Raw genomic sequence first — 18,285 nt, 5'->3', positions numbered from 1 at the left:
AGCTGGATGACAGAGGAGCCAGGCTGAGGGGGCTGTCCCCGTATCCACAGCAGCTGGATGACAGAGGAGCCAGGCTGAGGGGGCTGTCCCCCTATCCACAGCAGCTGGATGACAGAGGAGCCAGGCTGAGGGGGCTGTCCCCCTATCCACAGCAGCTGGATGACAGAGGAGCCAGGCTGAGGGGGCTGTCCCCGTATCCACAGCAGCTGGATGACAGAGGAGCCAGGCTGAGGGGGCTGTCCCCGTATCCACAGCAGCTGGATGACAGAGGAGCCAGGCTGAGGGGGCTGTCCCCGTATCCACAGCAGCTGGATGACAGAGGAGCCAGGCTGAGGGGGCTGTCCCCCTATCCACAGCAGCTGGATGACAGAGGAGCCAGGCTGAGGGGCTGTCCCCGTATCCACAGCAGCTGGGTGACAGAGGAGCCAGGCTGAGGGGGCTGTCCCCGTATCCAGCTCCCTGGAAGCCAGGCACGTGCCATGGATGGCGGTGGACTGTCCAGGGTCGGAAGTCCTGGGCAGCTCGGCTGTTGCCATGGTGACGATGTGCATCTGTTTATCAGAGAACTTTGAAGTTGACTCTGATGCAGGACAACAAAGGGCGCTTCCACCTCTGAAGCAAATCATGGTTCCTTTCATCCTCCTCAACCCTTTACTTCCCTGCTTTGTTCTTGCTATTAGATCAGAAAATAAGACCCTTTCAAATGCAATAAATCCAAAACATAGGCAGTTAAGGGGCTTCTCTGAGGTTCAAGCCCCCCTTTAGTCTCTTCAAAAAGCAACGGCATGTATAGAAAAAGAGATGACCGTGCCAAGGTGGTCAGCTTCGCCTGGAGGCCACTCTCCGACAGTCCCAGTGGTGGGCAAAAGTAGGTTTTTAGTTGTGAGTACACCAGAGTGAATACAGCTATTGTAATAATTGTGACCTGCCTGTGTTTTCCGAACACTGTACAACTGTAAACCTCCTTTGCCCACCCTCGCATTTACTGAAGACCTACTATGTGCCAGGATGCAGGGGATTCGGAGTGGTGCCAGATGGACCAGGTCTCCGGTCTCTCAGAGCTGACCATCAGGACTACCGCTCCATGCCTCAGTTTCCTCAATGTACAGCAATGAGGCTGAAGTAGCCCAGGGTTTTCCACGTGGTGCTGCTTTCTGAAGCCCAGGCATGGTTCCGGTCACTTAGCAAAGGTTCTGGTCACTTCCCCCATTTTGGCCTGAGTAGATTTGCTTTGCCCTGTTTTATACGGTCTGCTTTCCTATAACATTTTGTTTGAAGAAAGAAATCTATAACTTAAATTAAAAAAAAAGAAAAAATAAGAGGGCGGGTGGGGAATGAAGACCACTGGCCATGGATTCCCTACGGCAGTGGTCCCCAACCCCGGGCCGCGGACTGGTACCGGTCCGTGGGCCATGTGGCACCGGTCCGCAGAGAAAGAATAACTTACATTATTTCCATTTTATTTATATTTAAGTCTGAACGATGTTTTATTTTTAAAATATGACCAGATTGCCTCTGTTACATCCGTCTAAGACTCACTCTTGATGCTTGTCTCGTAAGTTCAACAATTATATTTAAAAATACCACAGTTTTTATGCCGGTCGCATAACTTTATTTTGTGCATTTATCCGTCCCACCCTAAAGGCCGGTCCGTGAAAATATTTTCTGACATTAAAACGGTCCATGGTCCAAAAAAGGTTGGGGACCACTGCCCGACGGCTCTTCCAGACGGACTGTCCGGGATGCTGAGACCACAGACTCCCTGGGCAGTTCGGCTGCACAGAGACCGACTCGCAGAAGAAGGCAAGTTGCATTAGGATGTGCACCTGCCTGGACGGCGGACATCCTGCCTGCATTTGAAGTCAAGTCAGCAACTCTGCTCTGCTGGTGTTGCAAAGAGAGAATTCTGTACGTTTCTCACCAGGGCATCCTGGCGAAGACTTCTGCGCTTCCCAGACTCTGGGGCTGCGGCCTCACAGCCCTCCATCGCCCTCCTCGTGGAGCTCCGTCTGGGCCAGCAGCCTGCAGGGCCTGTGTCGTCCTGAGTTCCCCGCCAGCTCTGGCTACTCACAGCCTCCCTGTGGTGGGGGATCTGTCCTCTCTGCCCAGCTAGACCACGTGGCCTCAGAGTGAGAGGTTTGTTGAAGAAATGTTATTAAACAAGGGGCTGAGGGCCCTGCTGAGGATATTGCTTTCAGGGCCCTGCCCCTTACTCTGGGCCTTTCCGGGGTTTTCTCCTGAAATCCGTACGTCTGGTGCCCAGTGCCTCTGCCACTTTTCTTACCTCCCTGGGGAGCACCCTCCCCTCTGCCTTCTCAGCAGGTGACAGAGCAACATCAGGCTGGATTACAAAGGCCACCGGAATCTCTCCCCAAAGCCATTTACCCCGTCTGGGCAGCGAGTGGGAAGTGGGTCTGGGACAGGGCCCTTTAGTGGCCGTTCCTGGTCTCGAGGAGCCACAGGAAGGCTTCATAAACACGGCAGCACTGGACAGCCTCGTTGAGTGGCATCGCGCTGCCAGGGTGGCGGGAGATTCCAGTCCCTACCTTCCTCCCCCCAGGCTGAGTCTTCATGTGTGTACTCCTCTAGAAGGCATGTCACCTTCTCCCTGTGGGCCACACTGAGGCCGAGAGCAAGATTCTGGACGGCAGGACAGCTTCTTTCAAAACAACTCAAACTTGGCGACTCACCCAGCCAGGGGGACCGATGGGATTTGCTCTCCGGTCTCGTCATCACGGGGTCCTTCCAGCGATCAGAGGCTCCCGGGCTGCTGAGGCTGCGTGTCTGCTTTGCTGTGCACACAGTGGGTCTGCAGCAGAGGCTGGAGGAGGCACTGTCTGCTGCTGGGTGTGTAGGGTCAGCGGCCTCTTCGGCAGCTTGGGGGGACCCCTTCCTTCGGGTGATGTGGAGTTGAGTGTTCCCGGCATTCCAGGGCTATCCCCAGCCCCTCCCTCACCCTCTGGGGCGAGGGGAGCGGTGGGGGACAGAGGGGAAGGGCTGCGGCCAGGCCTGAAGCTATGGGGCTGGTTGGTGGTCACACATGTTGTACTCACTTCACCTTCTCATCCAGCTGCCGCAGCCCAAGGGGAGGCCCGAGGCAGGAATAGCTCCCATGCAGGGAGCTCTGGTTCCTCGGTATTTCACTTGTGAGGGTGACTGTCACTTACTCTGGGGGGGCCTTAATGTGCAGGGGAGGTTTCCAGATTTTTGCCTATTGCAATTCTGAAGTCACACAAGTGACTTGACAGACCCACGTCTTAATGACTTTTTAAATGATTCCTCATCCGTATTTTCTCTCTTGTGGGGGGTTTGGTGAATGCTTGGGGCTGTAGATGACATTCAGTGGCTCCCCGGCCACCTGTGCCGAAAGGGTGAGCCAGAATATTCCTGAAAGGCACGTAGGAAAGGGCGCTCTTGTGTGTGTGTGTGTGTGTGTGTGTGTGTGTCCGGCCACCTGTGCAGAAAGGGTGAACCAGAATATTCCTGAAAAGCTCGTAGGAAAGGGGGCTCGTGTGTGTGTGTGTGTGTGTGTGTGTGTGTGTGTGTTTGCGCACGTATATGCGTGCGTGCGTGCATCCCTGACGCACCCAAATGCTGGCTCTGCAGGGAGATAACATCTTCTACAAGACAACAGTCAATATAAATCCAATTGGAACATAATGACTGGATTTCTCTCCCCCACTCGGAGATGGTGACAGTGATTTCTCAGATGCCTTTTAGTTACAGACAAGTTTCCGAAGAAAATAATTAGGTTTGGGCCTTTGCAGCCTGCCCTATTGGACTATTGATTGTCCACTAAAATCCCCTTCCCTGCGGGTGTCTGGGAGTGTGGTCGGCATAGCAAGTGGGCGGGAGCAGCTCTGAGCAGGAGGTGCGGGAGCGTCCACGGAGCTGTGTCCCGAGTCCGTGGTCCCTGCCAAGCTCTCCACTGCTGACGACCACCTGCGGGCACCCACCTGCCGGCACCCCAGTGTCAAACACCAGCTGTCCCCGAGCCATGGAAGTCCAGAAAGCAGAGTTCCAGCCCTCAGTGCCCTGACCTCAGCCCTGTGTGACCTCAGGCAGGGACCTGGCCCTCTCTGGGTCCACTTCCCCCTGTGGCAAAGGCAGCCAGTGGACTCAGTAACCTCCTGGGCCCCTTCCAGCACCCATGTTCTGTCTCTGCTGTGCAACAGGAATATCGCGCGAGTCACAAATGTGAGCCATACAGGAAAATGTAAACTTCTAGAAGCCAATGTAAGAAAAAAAAAGTAACTGGCAAACTTAGTTTTATTAATAATATATTTTATTTAACCCGATGTATGTAAAATATTGTTGTTTCGGTGTGTAAAGAATATAAAAATTGTTAAGGAAATGTTTTGCCCTTTTCACACTAAGCCTTTGAACATCGGTATGTGTTTCCTCCTTAAAGTACATCTCAGTTCAGCCTAGTCTCATTTTAAACACTCCATGGCCACATGTGGCAAGTGGCTCCTGGTTTGGACAGTGCAGTCTACCTGGCCCACCCACTGTCTGTACAGATGGGGATACTGAGGCCAGGCTGGCTGGGGCAGAATCGGCTCTGGCCCTGGGACCCTCACTGGGCATCTGATGCTAGTCCTGAGGACCTGCTCTGTGAGGAGCACTGTGCAAGCCTCCCTCAGGGAGACAGGGGAGAAGAAATGCTTCCCTTGCCATTAAGGAGTTGACAGTCCAGTTGGGGGGGGGGGCGGAGAGAAAGAATAAGCCAGATGAGCCTACTATGGAGTCATGCAAGCTGGCGAAGGCTTTTGTGGGGAACAGGCTCTCAGGGCGTTATACACTCTTGAAGGTAGAAACCCAGGAGGGCTGCGATGTCTTCCCAGGCCCTGGGGTGAGGAGCAGAGCGTGTACAGTTAGATGGGAGACTCAGAATGGGAATAAGATAATCAGACAATGAGCAGGAGGAAGTGTGTCCTGGCAGAAGGAACAGAAGGTGCAAAGGACCTGAGTCACAGAACCCATATTGAATGGAGCCCAGTGTGGCTGGAGGGGAGGGAGGTGGCTGAATGGTGTCAGGGGTATGGAAACCGGGTGGTCCGGGCTGGGGAGGGCCTCCCAGGCCAGAGCGCCCCGGGCAGCACTGCTGGGACTCTCGGAATACCCAGATACACCATCTGAAGCCAAGCAAGAGCCCAGATAATGATAAGGGAATCCAGTTTCAGAGCAGGGGCCGGGGCGATGTGGTAAATGAAGAAGCAGTGGTCGAGGCTGGACTAGGCACGTCCCATTGGGCCACTCTGAAGACATTTGATGTTACCCTAAGTGCAAGGCCACTGAAGGGTTTAGACCAGGGCGTGGCAATAGCACCCTGGTGGTTTTGGCTCTACCCAGCTGGTGAGGAAGGTGAACTGTGAGAGTTCTGGGGGCCATTGGGGTGGCCATTGGGAGGTGACTGCACTGGTCCAGGTGAGAGTGGAGAATCGGGGCATAAAACTGATGAAACGTGCCCTTCACAGCTGGCTGGCTCCTCTGCAGCCTTCAATTAGAGCAAATGTCCTCAGACAGGTTAGTGATTCTATTACAGTGGCCAAACCTGGAGACCTGCATTTTACAGATAATGTTGCATAAAGCCAGCTAATGCCGTGATTGAATTATTAAGTTAGAGCATCCATGACTTGATTTCACTGGCAGCCGGCAAGGCATCCTTCAAGTAAATTGACATTTGCTTTCCCATTCCCTCTTAAAACCAGTGCAGGTTACAGTCTGTACGGAATATGTTCCTTTACAGTGTGCAGGATTCAGGAAAGCAAGAAAATGAAATGCATTTTTCCCCTAATTGTAGCTTATTTTTTTATATGTGTTAAACAACTGATAAGCAGGCTTCAAGGGGAAAAACAAAAACAAAACCCCCTCTAACTGACTGAGACAGATCCAGGCTGAGACCTTTCATGAGGACTTGAAAAGAATGTGAAGTCTGCTCATTTTGATGGTAAATAAATATCAATTAGGTCAACGTGGTTGATGGTATTTTGATCTTCTACATCTGCGTGTTTGTCTAAGTGTTCTATCTATTGTTGAGAAAGAGGTGTTCAATTCCTCAATTTGGACGGTGAAATTGTCTTTTTCTCCCTTTTTAAAATATGTATTTTCAAACTCTATTATTGGGTGCAGGTACATTAGAATTATTATGTCTTCCTACTGAATTGATCACTTTTATCATTATGAAAACTTTTTACTATCTGTTTAAATTTTGTCTTAATATGTAAAAAAAATAAAGTTTGTTTTAAAATCTATTCTATCTGTTATTCATATAGCCACATCAGCCTTCTAATGTTTCCAGTGTGCATGGTATATTTTCCATCCATTTACTTTCAACTTACCTCTGTCCTTAGATTTACAGTGTCTCTTGTAGACAGGACAGAGTTGGGACTATTTTTTAGAAAATCCATCCTGACAATTTCTTTTAACTGTAGTATCCATTAATGCTTACTGCATCTCGTCTGCCATTTTAGTTTTTGTTTTCTACTTGACTCCTCTGACTTCTTTGCTCCTCTGTTCCTTCTTTTCTGCATTTTGAAATGATTTGAATACTTTATAGATTACTTTATAAAGTTATTTGAATACTTTATAGCATTAATAATTGTACTTTTCCTGTTAGCTATTTACCCATTCTTCCTTGTATTATTTTTATAGTGATTGCCTGAGAGATGACACTCTACGTCATTAACATTTATACTCCAATCTATAGTTAAATAATAGACTGCTTTGTACAGAATAGAAATCTGGCCCCATAACCACCTTTTCCCTTTAAGGTAGGGTTGTGATATATACACAGGTCATAAACCACACAAGACAGTGTTGTAACTTTAAATAGTGAAAGCTTTACAAAGAAAATAAAGGGGAAAAGGGAAAGAACAAAACAAGACCAAAAAACCCACAACAAACCTCAAGTCTTTGGCATTGAGCCAGACATTTACCTTTTCTGATGCTCGCCTGCTGAGCCAGTGACCCCTTGCTCAAGCCAGCGACCTTGGGCTTCATCCAGTGGCCTTTGGGCTCAAGCCGGTGACCTTGGGATCATGTGGATGACACTATGCTCAAGCTGGTAAGCTTGCGCTCAACCCGGAAGAGCCCACACTCAAGCTGGCGACATCAGGGTTTCGAACCTGGATCCTTAGTCTCCCAGGTTGATGCTCTATTCATTGTCACCACCAGTCAGGCAGGTTGTATGAGTTCTGCATATTTTTTGGATATTAACCCTTACTTGGAGCTGGTGTTTGCAAATACCTTCTCCCAGTTAGTTGGTTTGAGGCATACATATTTTAATAAAATTCTTGCCCTGGCTGGATAGCTCAGTTGGTTAGAGCATTATCTTGATTCACCAAGGCTGTGGGTTTAACCCCTGGTCAGGGCACACACAAGAATCAACCAATGAATGCATGAATAAGTGGAACCACAAATCGATGTTTCTCTCTTTCTCAATGTCTCTCTCTTCTCTCTCTTCCTTCCTCCCTATCTAAAATTAAAAGTATTTTAATAAATTAAATTATTTACTTAATTATTATTTCAATTATTTAATAAATTTAAAGAAATTTCAGAGAGGTGTCAACAAACTCTCTGAAACCCTGTGGTAAGCTGCGGTGCTCGTGGGGTGGTGGCCGAGGCAGGAAGAGGGAGCACAGGGACGGGCATTTCCCCCGGGCCAGCACCCTCCAGCTGGCGGGCTTCTGTTCACCACCACGGTGTTGCTACCGGAATGGGTAAGCACCCTGAAGACAGGGATGTTTGTCAGTTTGGGCCATTACTATAGTATTTCTCCAGAATCAGTAGTGTCTGGTTCCTAGTAAGCCCTCAACAAGTATTTGTTGAATGAATGAATGAATGACACTTACTGAACTCTCACTCTCTAAGGCAGTGGTCCCCAACCCCTCGGCCGTGGACTGGTACCGGTCCGTGGGCCATTTGGTACCGGTCCGCAGAGAAAGAATAAATAACTTACGTTATTTCCGTTTTATTTATATTTAAGTCTGAACGATGTTTTGTTTTAAAATAATGACCAGGTTCCCTCTGTTACATCCGTCTAAGACTCACTCTTGACGCTTGTCTCATTCACGTGATACATTTATCCATCCCACCCTAAAGGCCGGTCCGTGAAAATATTTTCTGACATTAAATCGGTCCGTGGCCCAAAAAAGGTTGGGGACCACTGCTCTAAGGGATGCCTATGCATTCCCATTTAATCCTAAATACGACACTGCAATAGGTCCAATTAGTAGCCCCATTACAGAGATGGGGAAACTAAGGCATGGAGAGGGTATATAACCTGCCCAAGGTCACTGCTCAAGGAAGTAGCAGGTTGGTACCCAGGCATTCTGACCAGAGCCCTTAACCATGATGCCTCTGTGCCCCAGGGACATGGGGACAGGGCCTATGTCTCTGGGTTCTGAAACTCGAGGCACTTTGGGGCACTCCATGAATGCCATACTTTTCACAGCAATCTTAACTCCTGCCATCTGCTCTCTCCTCTTAAGTCAGAGGTCAGGAACCTTTTTGGCTGAGAGAGCCATGAACGCCACATATTTTAAAATGTAATTCCGTGAGAGCCATACAATGACCCATGTACGTTATGCACTATCCAATAAAAATTTGGCGTTGTCCCGAAGGACAGCTGTGATTGGCTCCAGCTACCCACAACCATGAACATGAGCGGTAGGAAATGAATGGATTGTAATACATGAGAATGTTTTATATTTTTAACGTTATTATTTTTTTTTATTAAAGATTTGTCTGCGAGTCAGATGCAGCCATCAAAAGAGCCACATCTGGCTCGCGAGCCATAGGTTCCCGACCCCTGTCCTAAGTCATTTCCCTTCTCTCCTCTCTTTTTAATATTTAAGTTACACACATCCTGGGACATGCAGGAGTCCCTGCGTTACTGACCTACTTTCTTATCCAACCATCTTTCTCAAACATCGGGGGCAGCAATGGGGAGCACAGAGGGTGTCTAAAGGGAGTCAGGAGGTGCGGAGAAGGGAGCAGCACACATCTAAGCAGTCTGCAGCCGACAACAACGGGCATTAATAAAACAAGCCCAGACTCCACTGCTGTGAGACTGTGGCAGGATAACATTTATTCTAAGTGGTTTTCCAAGAAAATAGCTCCTGTTCCTCCTGTCGCCTAGAAGGGCCTCAAAGCTCCAGCTATGTCAGGAGGATGTCTGTTAAAGGTGGACCCTCACCCCTGGGTAGTGAGGGCTACAGCTCCAGGTTTTCCCCAAATAGGCATTCTTGCTGTCAACCATCTCGTCTTTTCCTTTCCTTTTTAAAAAAAATTAAATGTATTGGGGTAATGTCAGTTACCTTTTCCTCCTCCTCCTACCCTCTTCCCCTCTGGCGACCGCCATTTTCTTGTCAGCATCTATGAGTTTGTAGGGTTTTTTTTTTTTTGGTTTATTCATTTGTTGCTTTTTGTTGTCTATCCCCCATATGAGTGAAATCATCAGGTTCTTGTTCTTTTCCATCTGACTTATTTCACTGAGCATGATAATCTCAAGATCCACCTATGTTTTCCAAATGGTACTGTATCATCTCTTTTAATGACTCAGTATCCACTGTCTCCACTGTCAACACGTATCACGTCCTCGTTAGCCAACAGTCCCCTTTTCCCGTTTCCACATCACCAGCTTGAGGGTACCCAAGGACGTGGGACTCAAAGACTTCAAGTGGCCCCTACCTCAGGCTTCAAAGATGACAGAGGGGAGAGGTGGTGGGGTGCAGAGTGGCTTCCCCAGGAAAGAAAGATCTGTTCCTGGCTCCCAATACCTTATAACCCCTTTCCCTGACACAGTCACCCGGCAGCCTTTATGACCTTACAGCCGATTTAAGGGACAGTGTGGATCAAAGAGCAGCTCCAGCCCCTTCGCGGGGTTCGATGAAAGCACCAATCCCTGACGCCTCACCTTGACTCCCGGTCGTTTACCTCGGGACCCTCGACCCCTCTCCCTGGAGCCCTGACTTCTTCCCTCTGCGCCCAGCAGCTTCTCCCGGGCTCAGGTCCCTAGGGCACGCGGTCACGTGCAGGGGCAAACGAGAGTCTGCGCTCCCGGAGCTTTGACCCCAGCAAGCGGGGAACCTGATGCGTAGCGGGTCTGGGCGGCGACCGAGGCCCCTCCCTCGCCCCCCGCCCCCGCTCCGCACCGGCCGTGACGTCAGAGCCGGACCCGCTAAACTGAGCGGCGGCGGGGCGCCAGGGTGGAGACGGCGACCCCGAGGCGCCGGGAGGGACGGACGGATCCCGCTGTGGCCAGGGCAGACAACCGCCGGCGACCCCGAGGTAACGCCGACCCCGCTCCCTGTCCGCAGGCTCGGGGCTGGGGCAGAGCGCCGCCGGGGCGCGGGAGCGAGCGGGGCCGGGCGGGGGTCAGGGGGAGCTCCCGAAGCGCCGCGCGCTGGGCTCCGGGACACAGGGCGCACGGGGTCCCGCCGCGCCTCCAGAGCGCTCAGTGGTACGAGCGGGACCCTCGGGGCGGCGGGGCACAGGGCTCACGGTGCGCGGGGTCCCGCCGCACCTCCCGAACGCTCAGTGGTACGAGCGGGACCCTCGGGGCGGCGGGGAGCCGGACAGCACCCCGCGAGACTCAGGTGCGCGCCGCGACGGCGCCCGCGGGCGTTATTAGCGGGGAGCGCGGGTGTGGGTGAGGACACACTCGTTGCGGGAAAGCCAAGGGTGGGGTGCAGGGGACCCGCCCGCAGCGTTCCGTCTGCGGCCCGAGAAGTCTGAGCGTTGGGAGTAGCGGACGCCCCGGCCCGTCCCGGCCCCTTATCTGCCGTCACGCCCGCAGCCCAACCCGGAACCATGGCCCTGAGCGAGTTGGCGCTGCTCCGCTGGCTGCAGGACAGCCGTCACTCCAGGAAGCTCATCCTGTTCATCGTGTTCCTCGCGCTGCTGCTGGACAACATGCTGCTCACTGTCGTGGGTACGTACGGCCGGCCCTCCCCGGACACCCCTGCGCCGGCGCCCCGCTTACCCGGTGCGGTCCGGGAGCCGCCTCGTGCGGCCTGGGGAAGTTGGAGGACACGCTCTGTCAAAACACACATCCCCCCAGACTGCCGTGCCCGGGCGAGTAAGAGCCGCGTTTGCGGCTTCGTTTTTCTGGGGGTCAGGTCCAAAATGTGACATCCGATGAAAAACCCAGAACTTGTGTTTCCTCCTGATAAACTAACTTCCCCCTGTCCACTTGGACTGCAATGAAGATTTCTGTTACAGACTAGCAATCCTCAGAGTTCAAAGTAATGTTATAATTAGTTTGCCACCTGAAAAGGAGGGTTAATCATTCGGTGTCACATCTGAAGAAGCAGTCAACATCCCTTTTTACAAAAATGGAAGTGACATTCAATATATTGTATCAGTGAATGACTCAAGATGGAAACATTTTGAGACCCATTTCAAAAGCAATTTGAGCAATGTTGTTTTAGCCCCCCCCCCCCCCCAATGGATTTTAAAAACAAACCCTCAGTAATTTAAACCCAGGTCTCTTAAATTAGCTCCATTAACAGGAAAGCTTTGAGCGTGTTCTTCCTTAACAATATCCATACTTTTAATGAATAAAAAAAAATTTATTTCGACTGTCGGGGGTGGGTTATCTCCCCTGCCTCCAGAGACCGTTTTCAGAGCAGAAGGCAGTCGGGTTTACATGTCAAGGATTACCCTAGATGTGAGAGTTCCGTAAGGGGGGGGGGCTCTCTTTCTTGTGTTGACTGTGTTATTGTTATACACCTGCCCAAAGCTTCTATTACATCAAAGGAATTTTCTTTTCCTTTATGGAAGTCTCAGAAATGCTTCCAGTGTCCCGATAGGATGCAACTGGGCCAATTTCCACCCAGGAAATGGAGAGATACAGTGGGCCTGTGGCAGGCAGAATTTCCAAATGATGACTTCCTGCAGCCTTTTTCTTTTTTTTTCTAAGACATACAATGAAGTTTAGGTTCCGGTTTCCTTGATTCATTCACTTAAAGGTCTTTCGAGCCTCTTTCTGAGAAGAGCCCTGGTTGAGCGTGGGTCAGCATCGACTCAGTCTCAGACCAAATTTGGCTTTCCTAAAATATTCCTGTGGAGGAATCCTGTAATGAGAAATCCCACACGGGACAGGATTCTCTGGGGCCCGCCGGCCGGTTTTGCTCAGTAACTGGCCCGGAGAGCCAATGGGACTTTCTCAGCCTCCCGGGGGCTTTGTTCTCTAGAGAGCTAAGCCACGTGGAATTGTTCCAGTGTCAGCATGCGTGGGGCAAGGCGGTTCCCGAGGTAGACAGGCCACTTCTCTGTGCCTTGTTTGGCATTAGACGTGACCGCAGTTTTCCTGGCATTTGTCCCAGGGAGGGTTTCGGTGCAGTCACCACCTTCCTGTCCTGCTCCTGTCCCCAGTCCCCATCATCCCAAGTTACTTGTACAGCATGAAGCATGAGAGAAACGCCACCGAGCTCCAGACCGCCAGGCCCCCGCTCACAGCCGCCCCCTCAGGCAGCTTCCAGAGCATCTTCTCCTATTATGACAACGCCAGCGTGGCCACAGGGAACGCCACCAGAGACCTGCAGGGGAAGCGGCTGCCCGAGGCCACTGCACAGCACGTGGTGGCGAACACGTCCACTGGCCCTTCCGACTGCCCCAGTGAGGACAAAGACCTCCTCAACGAAAACGTGCAAGTCGGCCTGTTGTTTGCCTCCAAAGCCACGGTCCAGCTCCTCACCAACCCGTTCATAGGACTGTTGACCAACAGGTAGGCTGCATTATTTTGGTCAAAGAGTTTTGTATTTATATTGTTCCCAGCTCATTTTCCACCCTGCAAGGTTTCTGTTTCTCATTTGTTTATCAGAATCTGGGAACCAGTGTGGGGGGTGGGGGGGGGGGCTGGGAAAAATCCAATCCCTGCCCCTTAGGTATCTGTCCATGGTTAATTGTCATTTCCCTGTTGTTCCGCCTTTCATTACTACCTCTGTCACTTGAAAAGTAAGAACATTTTGACACACAGTATGGAGGCCCTCCCCACGTGGGAGGGCTGATTCTGTCTAAATGCTGGACCACGTCATCCGGTCCTCTGTGCCGTGCTCGTCTCTTCCACCTCTGGCCTGCACCTCCTCCCAGAAAGCCAAGGTGGTCTTTTTAGGGCCGGCGAGGTGAAGGCTGAAGTAGGTGGTTGGGTGTGGGAAGCAGGGAAAGATGGGTCTTCCTGCTGTAGAGACAAAGTCTCAGCTAAGGTGGAGGTCCCGGACAGTGTGACAGGTGCATCCCTGCCAGTTACTCGCCTATGTCCACGGGCACCCAGGGAAGAGAATTGCGACTGTTCTCTGCATAATTCAAACTAGCTAATAATGTCCAAACTGGCTTTATGTTGACCTGGATGTTCTGGACACTTCTGGACTCCCCTACTTTGCATACTTCTTCACGTCGCCATTGTTAGTGGTGTTCCAGCAAGTCTTTGTGATTCTATAGCGGGGGCGGCCCGGCTCTGCCTGGTCCATGGGGGCTCAAGGTGTAGGACCAGGGCTTGCAGCGTGGGTAGGGGATGGGGTGTCCGCTGCAAGAAGCGGGAGCCAGGACAGTGTAAGTGCTGGTGGTGGTCTACCCTCTGAACAGTGTAGCCCCAATGGCAGAAATGCAAAAAAAGAAAAGGCAGAGGAGGAAGTGCCCGGAGTCCTACCTGTGAACCAGGCCTAGAAACATGAATGAAGACCAGAGATGGAAAAGGGAACTAGGGAAGGAGAGGAGGGCGGGGTGGGAGTGAACTAGGGAGGGCAGAGCAGGGGAAACAGGGTGGGCTGGTCTAGAACAGGCCCCAAGTGCCGGGCTGGGGAAGGAGTGGGGTTTTAGTGTGGGGCTGCCGGCAAGCCCTTAGAGGTTCCAAAGCCAAGCTGAAGTGTCCACAGGCCAAGCCGGAGTTCAAGCAGGTCTGCCCAGCACCCAGTGTAGGCTGGGAACGTGGAGGTCTTTACATATGAGCAAGCTTTGGCCTAGGGAAGGGGGGGGGCAAGGCCAGCAGGGTCCTTTGTTTAAATATTATTAAGCATTTCAAGAGGGCAACAGCAAGTCTTAAAGCAAGCCTGGGACCCTTCTCAGAGTGGGGTCCTGTGTGACTGGCGGAGGCAGGGTCAATGGGGGATCAGGCCTGCAGGCTGGTGGCAGAGACTCAGAGAGGGTATGGAGCTCTGCCTCCCCCCAGCGTGAGCTGTCCTCGTACACACGGAGGTAATGTGCCCGTGGTGAGCTGGATGGAAGCACATTTTCAACTTTTGCAATTTGATTTCTTGGACTGAATAGTGCCATTGAATCGATTTGAACCATCCCAAGCCATGTGCAGCCATCCAGTCTGTGTGAGGCAGTTGTTACAAAGCTGCCACATAAAACAGTGCTCAGCAGATTGACTCTGATGATGGTCGGCCTGTGAGCTCACCGAGAAGGATATTAGCAAGGCGACATTCGGGAGCTCCTCTCTTCTTTAGGAGGAAACCCAAACGGTCCTCAGTAGTTGCAGGGTGGTTTTCTTTCTATTTTTTAGACTAAGGGCGCTTTTAAAAATGCATCTGGTGTAATTACAGAAAATGGCTCTGGGTTTTGCATTCTGAGAAAGCAAACAGCTCAAATGCTATGTGGGAAAATTGAGGACATTATTATAGTAATGCCTTGCTATTACCATGGGCACAAATGTCACTGGCCGAATAGGGTGATAACTTCCATCCCCAGCTAAAGTGATGTGAGTATTCTAGTCTTTCCAATGCAAATGGCAGATGACAAGCTTAGTAAAAGCCCCATTCTTGGTTTTAATGCCTTGTTTATTCCACGAGGAAGGAGCTTATTTACAACCCGTGAGACCTTTCCTCGATATCAAATATACCAATATGCCAAATTCTTGACACGGAGGCCACACAAGGCTCATGTTTGGGGCTCTAGGGAAAAATAAAAATCTTCCAAGGAAAACCCAGTTGGGTTTTGTGATCTGTGAAATTTAGTCTGTTCTTATGGGGAGTAATCCACTTTGGAATTTTTCAATAGCAGATTTTTAAACCACACCTGGTTCCAATTACCCAGCAAACTTCAAAACGCCCTCCATCTTTTGGTGGCGCCTTGTAATTGGGAAATGCAAATACATTTTAATATGGATGGTGGCGGACTATCTGAGGGACCTCTGTCCCTCCAAAACTGATTCAGTGTTTTCCAAGTAGACTTAAATCTGGGCACTTGCAGCCTATCTGGGCATGCCACGATTCTGCTCAGAGAAGCCATAAACAGGCTCCGTTTTCCTTTACAGAATCTTCCCTTGTGAGCCATTGCAAATAGTCTTTGATGTAATTTGCGCCAATCACATCCTCAACCGCGGATAAGATGTGTGAGTCACGTTTTTCAGCGCTGTATACAAGCGTGTTGAAAAGAGCGTTTTACAGTTGGTTGATATATTTCTAATTGAAGAGCAGTTAAAACATGAAGCATCAGAGCTGGAAAAGACTTGATCAAAGGGTCTGGGGCAGCCCTAGGATTTTACAGGCAAAGGAGTTGGCTGTTCAGGAGCAAGTGCCCAGCAGCCGTAGGACTGGAACCAGGGTCCAGGTGCCTTCCTCCCTGCCTGTTCTTGCCACCTGCGTACTGTTACACCATTTGTGCATCTGGCTACTAACAATCGTGCAGGTAAAAAACCTGGCTTTCTTGCATCAGTTTGGGCTTTCTCTGGTGGATCCAAGCTGAATTAGTAAAGGCTCACACAGTGAGTTGTTGATTGCTCTTTGCAATCAATTGACAGGGAGTTCAGAAAAAAAAAATCAGCCTGGTTTTTTAGACATGGACTTTCCCTCACTTCCTTGGCCCTAAAATAAATAAATAAATAAATGAGCTCTGTTTCTAGCCGCTGATATGAGCTGGTCCAGCTTCCTAGTATCTCTGCAGTGTTTCTGACAATGGGGAGAAGGGAGGCTTTCTGAACCCCCAGAGATGTGGGGGAGCCTAGGGCCAATCCCTTCCAAAGCCTCTTGATGTAAGCAGGACCCGTTCTGAAATGAGACAGTCCATATCACACATGTCACAACCCGATCTCCCATATTATATCCCAGACCTCTGTATTCATGGTCATGATGCTGCCGTGTGGGTGGCTTTGGGGAGCAGATGACACAAGAGGCGGGTTGCCTGCCTGGTGTTTGCAACATCAGACAAGATTGCGTGCCAGTCCCCGGATATAAAAAAATTACAGTTCTTGGGAAGCATGTCTGTGTTCCTCTGGCTGCTAATATAATACACATAATTTCTCTTTCCCTTACTCTCCTGACACCATATTTTTACTGAAAAAAAAAAAATACGTGACTGGATAGGGAGCAAAGGAGCTTTGATTTTTGGCAGGTGGCGTGATCACGCACCCAATAACACTCTCTAAAGCTTGCGGGGACCTGGGATGATTTATTTCTGTTTTTGAAGCTCGTGGGACTGATGTTATAATTCCAGTTTATTTATTTCATGATTGCCTTGTGCATAAAGGGGATAGAAAGGCTTCTCTGAGCAACATCTGTTATCATTCGGTCAGCAAGTGAAGTTTAGACATCCACACATATGAAAGGTATGCTCCAGGTAGGGAAACGGTGTGAAAACACGTTTCCATGTCTCCTTCCACAAATCAGGCTAAGGACGTGGCATGGTGGTCCTCACTTGCATAGCATAAGGATTACACAGCAGGTGCATCTTTAGAACTCAGAGTTATTCCAGATGAACTGGGTGGCGAGGGAAAGGGTTAACTCTGGGTGCCAGGGCGGTGCCCTGGCCCCCCTCCTAGCTTGTCATTGTCTCAGTGGTCTGCTTTTTATCAAGCTGGCGACAGTGGCTCAATTTATTTCCATAGTTACCTAGTATATTTGAAAGCCAGTCATTTCCCCTCGCAAATCGCAGCTAACATCTGCACGACATGGAGGAAGCCACAGGGCACAGCATCCCCACGGAATCCACTGGGGTTACTTCTCTGTCTAGCTTCGGCCGCTCCGGTCTGAAGTGGGCTTTGTAGGAATAAGCAGTGACCTTTTCAGCGTCCCTGTGGACAGGGAGCCCAGCTGTTCTGGAGAGAGAGCTGCTGCCCTCAACGCCATCAGGGTGGTGTGACAGTCTTCGCTTCTGAAACTGGAAGAAGCTGGCTGTGGGATTGGGCATTTGTCACGGGAGCAAATCCCCCACTTGAGCTGTGTGTCACGGAACAGGGGTGACACCCGGGACAGTACGAAATCCATGGCTTACCTAACTCCCTGGAGCGCATCTAATAGCCAAAAAAGACGGCTCCATGGGCTAACCCTGAGAATTTGGTTTTGTTTACAAAATGATGGACAGCAAACTTCCAAGTGTGTCCTGTGAATTTAAATGATCACTGTGGTCACTGATGTTCAATCATCGTGTCACCTTTTAGGAGCGGGTTGGAATCATCGGAGAAGGAGCTGTTGCCTCTTGTCTCTTCTGGGGATAGCTTGTACCCTACTGTGCCCTTGCTTTTGTCACTTAGGCCGCAGGGGAGACAAGCTTGCTTCGTCTCCGTGGCGAAGGTAACCTAGGTGTAGCATTAAAGAAAAAGTAGTGCCTGTCAGTGATGAACTAGGGAATAGGAGCTTTCTCCACTGACCCTCTAAGGGTAAATATAATGACAACACTTTCTACCGCCTTGCACTTTTTTCCAGGGATTCGATATATGGTTTTTGGTCTTATTGCAATTGGATTAACTGCTCCCTGATGCTTTGTGGAGGATGACTGTGGGGCTGGGATGACTCACCAGGGGTCAATAATGGGATATTTGGTTAAACGTTTGCCACATCAGGTCTAGTTCTGCTTAGCGATGCTTAAATTGAGGTGGCATCGAATTGAGACAAGAGGCCGACTCAGATGTTTATGACTAATGGCAGTGGAGCGTCTGTCCGTTTGGAGACACGGTGGGGGAGGAGAAAGTGTACCGATGATCTGCCCATCACGCAGTGACCCTGGGGCCTTGGGCGAGTCTCCATCAGAGGTGGGTATTCAGAGGGCTGGCAGAGGAGGAGGCTGGAGGCCCAGGAGCACAGCTCTGGGGTGGGGCTGAGCTCTGGGGAGCCGCTGCCTGGCTCTGTCCACGGGGCAGCCCTCTCTGGCTGGGCCAGCATTGAAAGTGGAGGGCACCCACGTCTGGTAACAGAGAGAAGCAGTGGGCCCACTGTTGTCGGAAAGAGTCGGCTTGCTCTGTGGCTGTGGGTGAGCCATTCTGTCTCTGAACCTTACTGTGGACGGGCCAGCCTTTGAGTGTCCTTCCAAATTTGCCACTTGGGTATCTCATACATGCTTTATTAA

General features: G+C 50.6%; 1 protein-coding gene across 3 annotated transcripts in view; it reads left to right on the top strand.

Moving 5' to 3' along the window:
* Window positions 1-10,188: 10,188 nt before the first annotated feature.
* SLC18A2 (solute carrier family 18 member A2) overlaps window positions 10,189-18,285 on the top strand; it is a 30,991-nt gene continuing 22,894 nt past the window's right edge. For all 3 annotated transcript variants that reach the window (XM_066355526.1, XM_066355525.1, XM_066355524.1), the window contains exons 1-3: window positions 10,189-10,293; window positions 10,802-10,936; window positions 12,382-12,733. In XM_066355526.1, coding sequence (XP_066211623.1) covers window positions 10,816-10,936; window positions 12,382-12,733 — 473 coding nt within the window. In that variant the 5' untranslated portion in view covers window positions 10,189-10,293; window positions 10,802-10,815. The remainder of the gene's footprint in view (window positions 10,294-10,801; window positions 10,937-12,381; window positions 12,734-18,285) is intronic.

The sequence above is a fragment of the Saccopteryx leptura genome, chromosome 13, assembly GCF_036850995.1.
Source record: "Saccopteryx leptura isolate mSacLep1 chromosome 13, mSacLep1_pri_phased_curated, whole genome shotgun sequence".
In the NCBI taxonomy this organism is placed as follows: domain Eukaryota; kingdom Metazoa; phylum Chordata; class Mammalia; order Chiroptera; family Emballonuridae; genus Saccopteryx; species Saccopteryx leptura.
The sequence above is the reverse complement of the archived record's forward strand: the minus strand, read 5'-3'. Positions and strand labels throughout refer to the sequence as shown.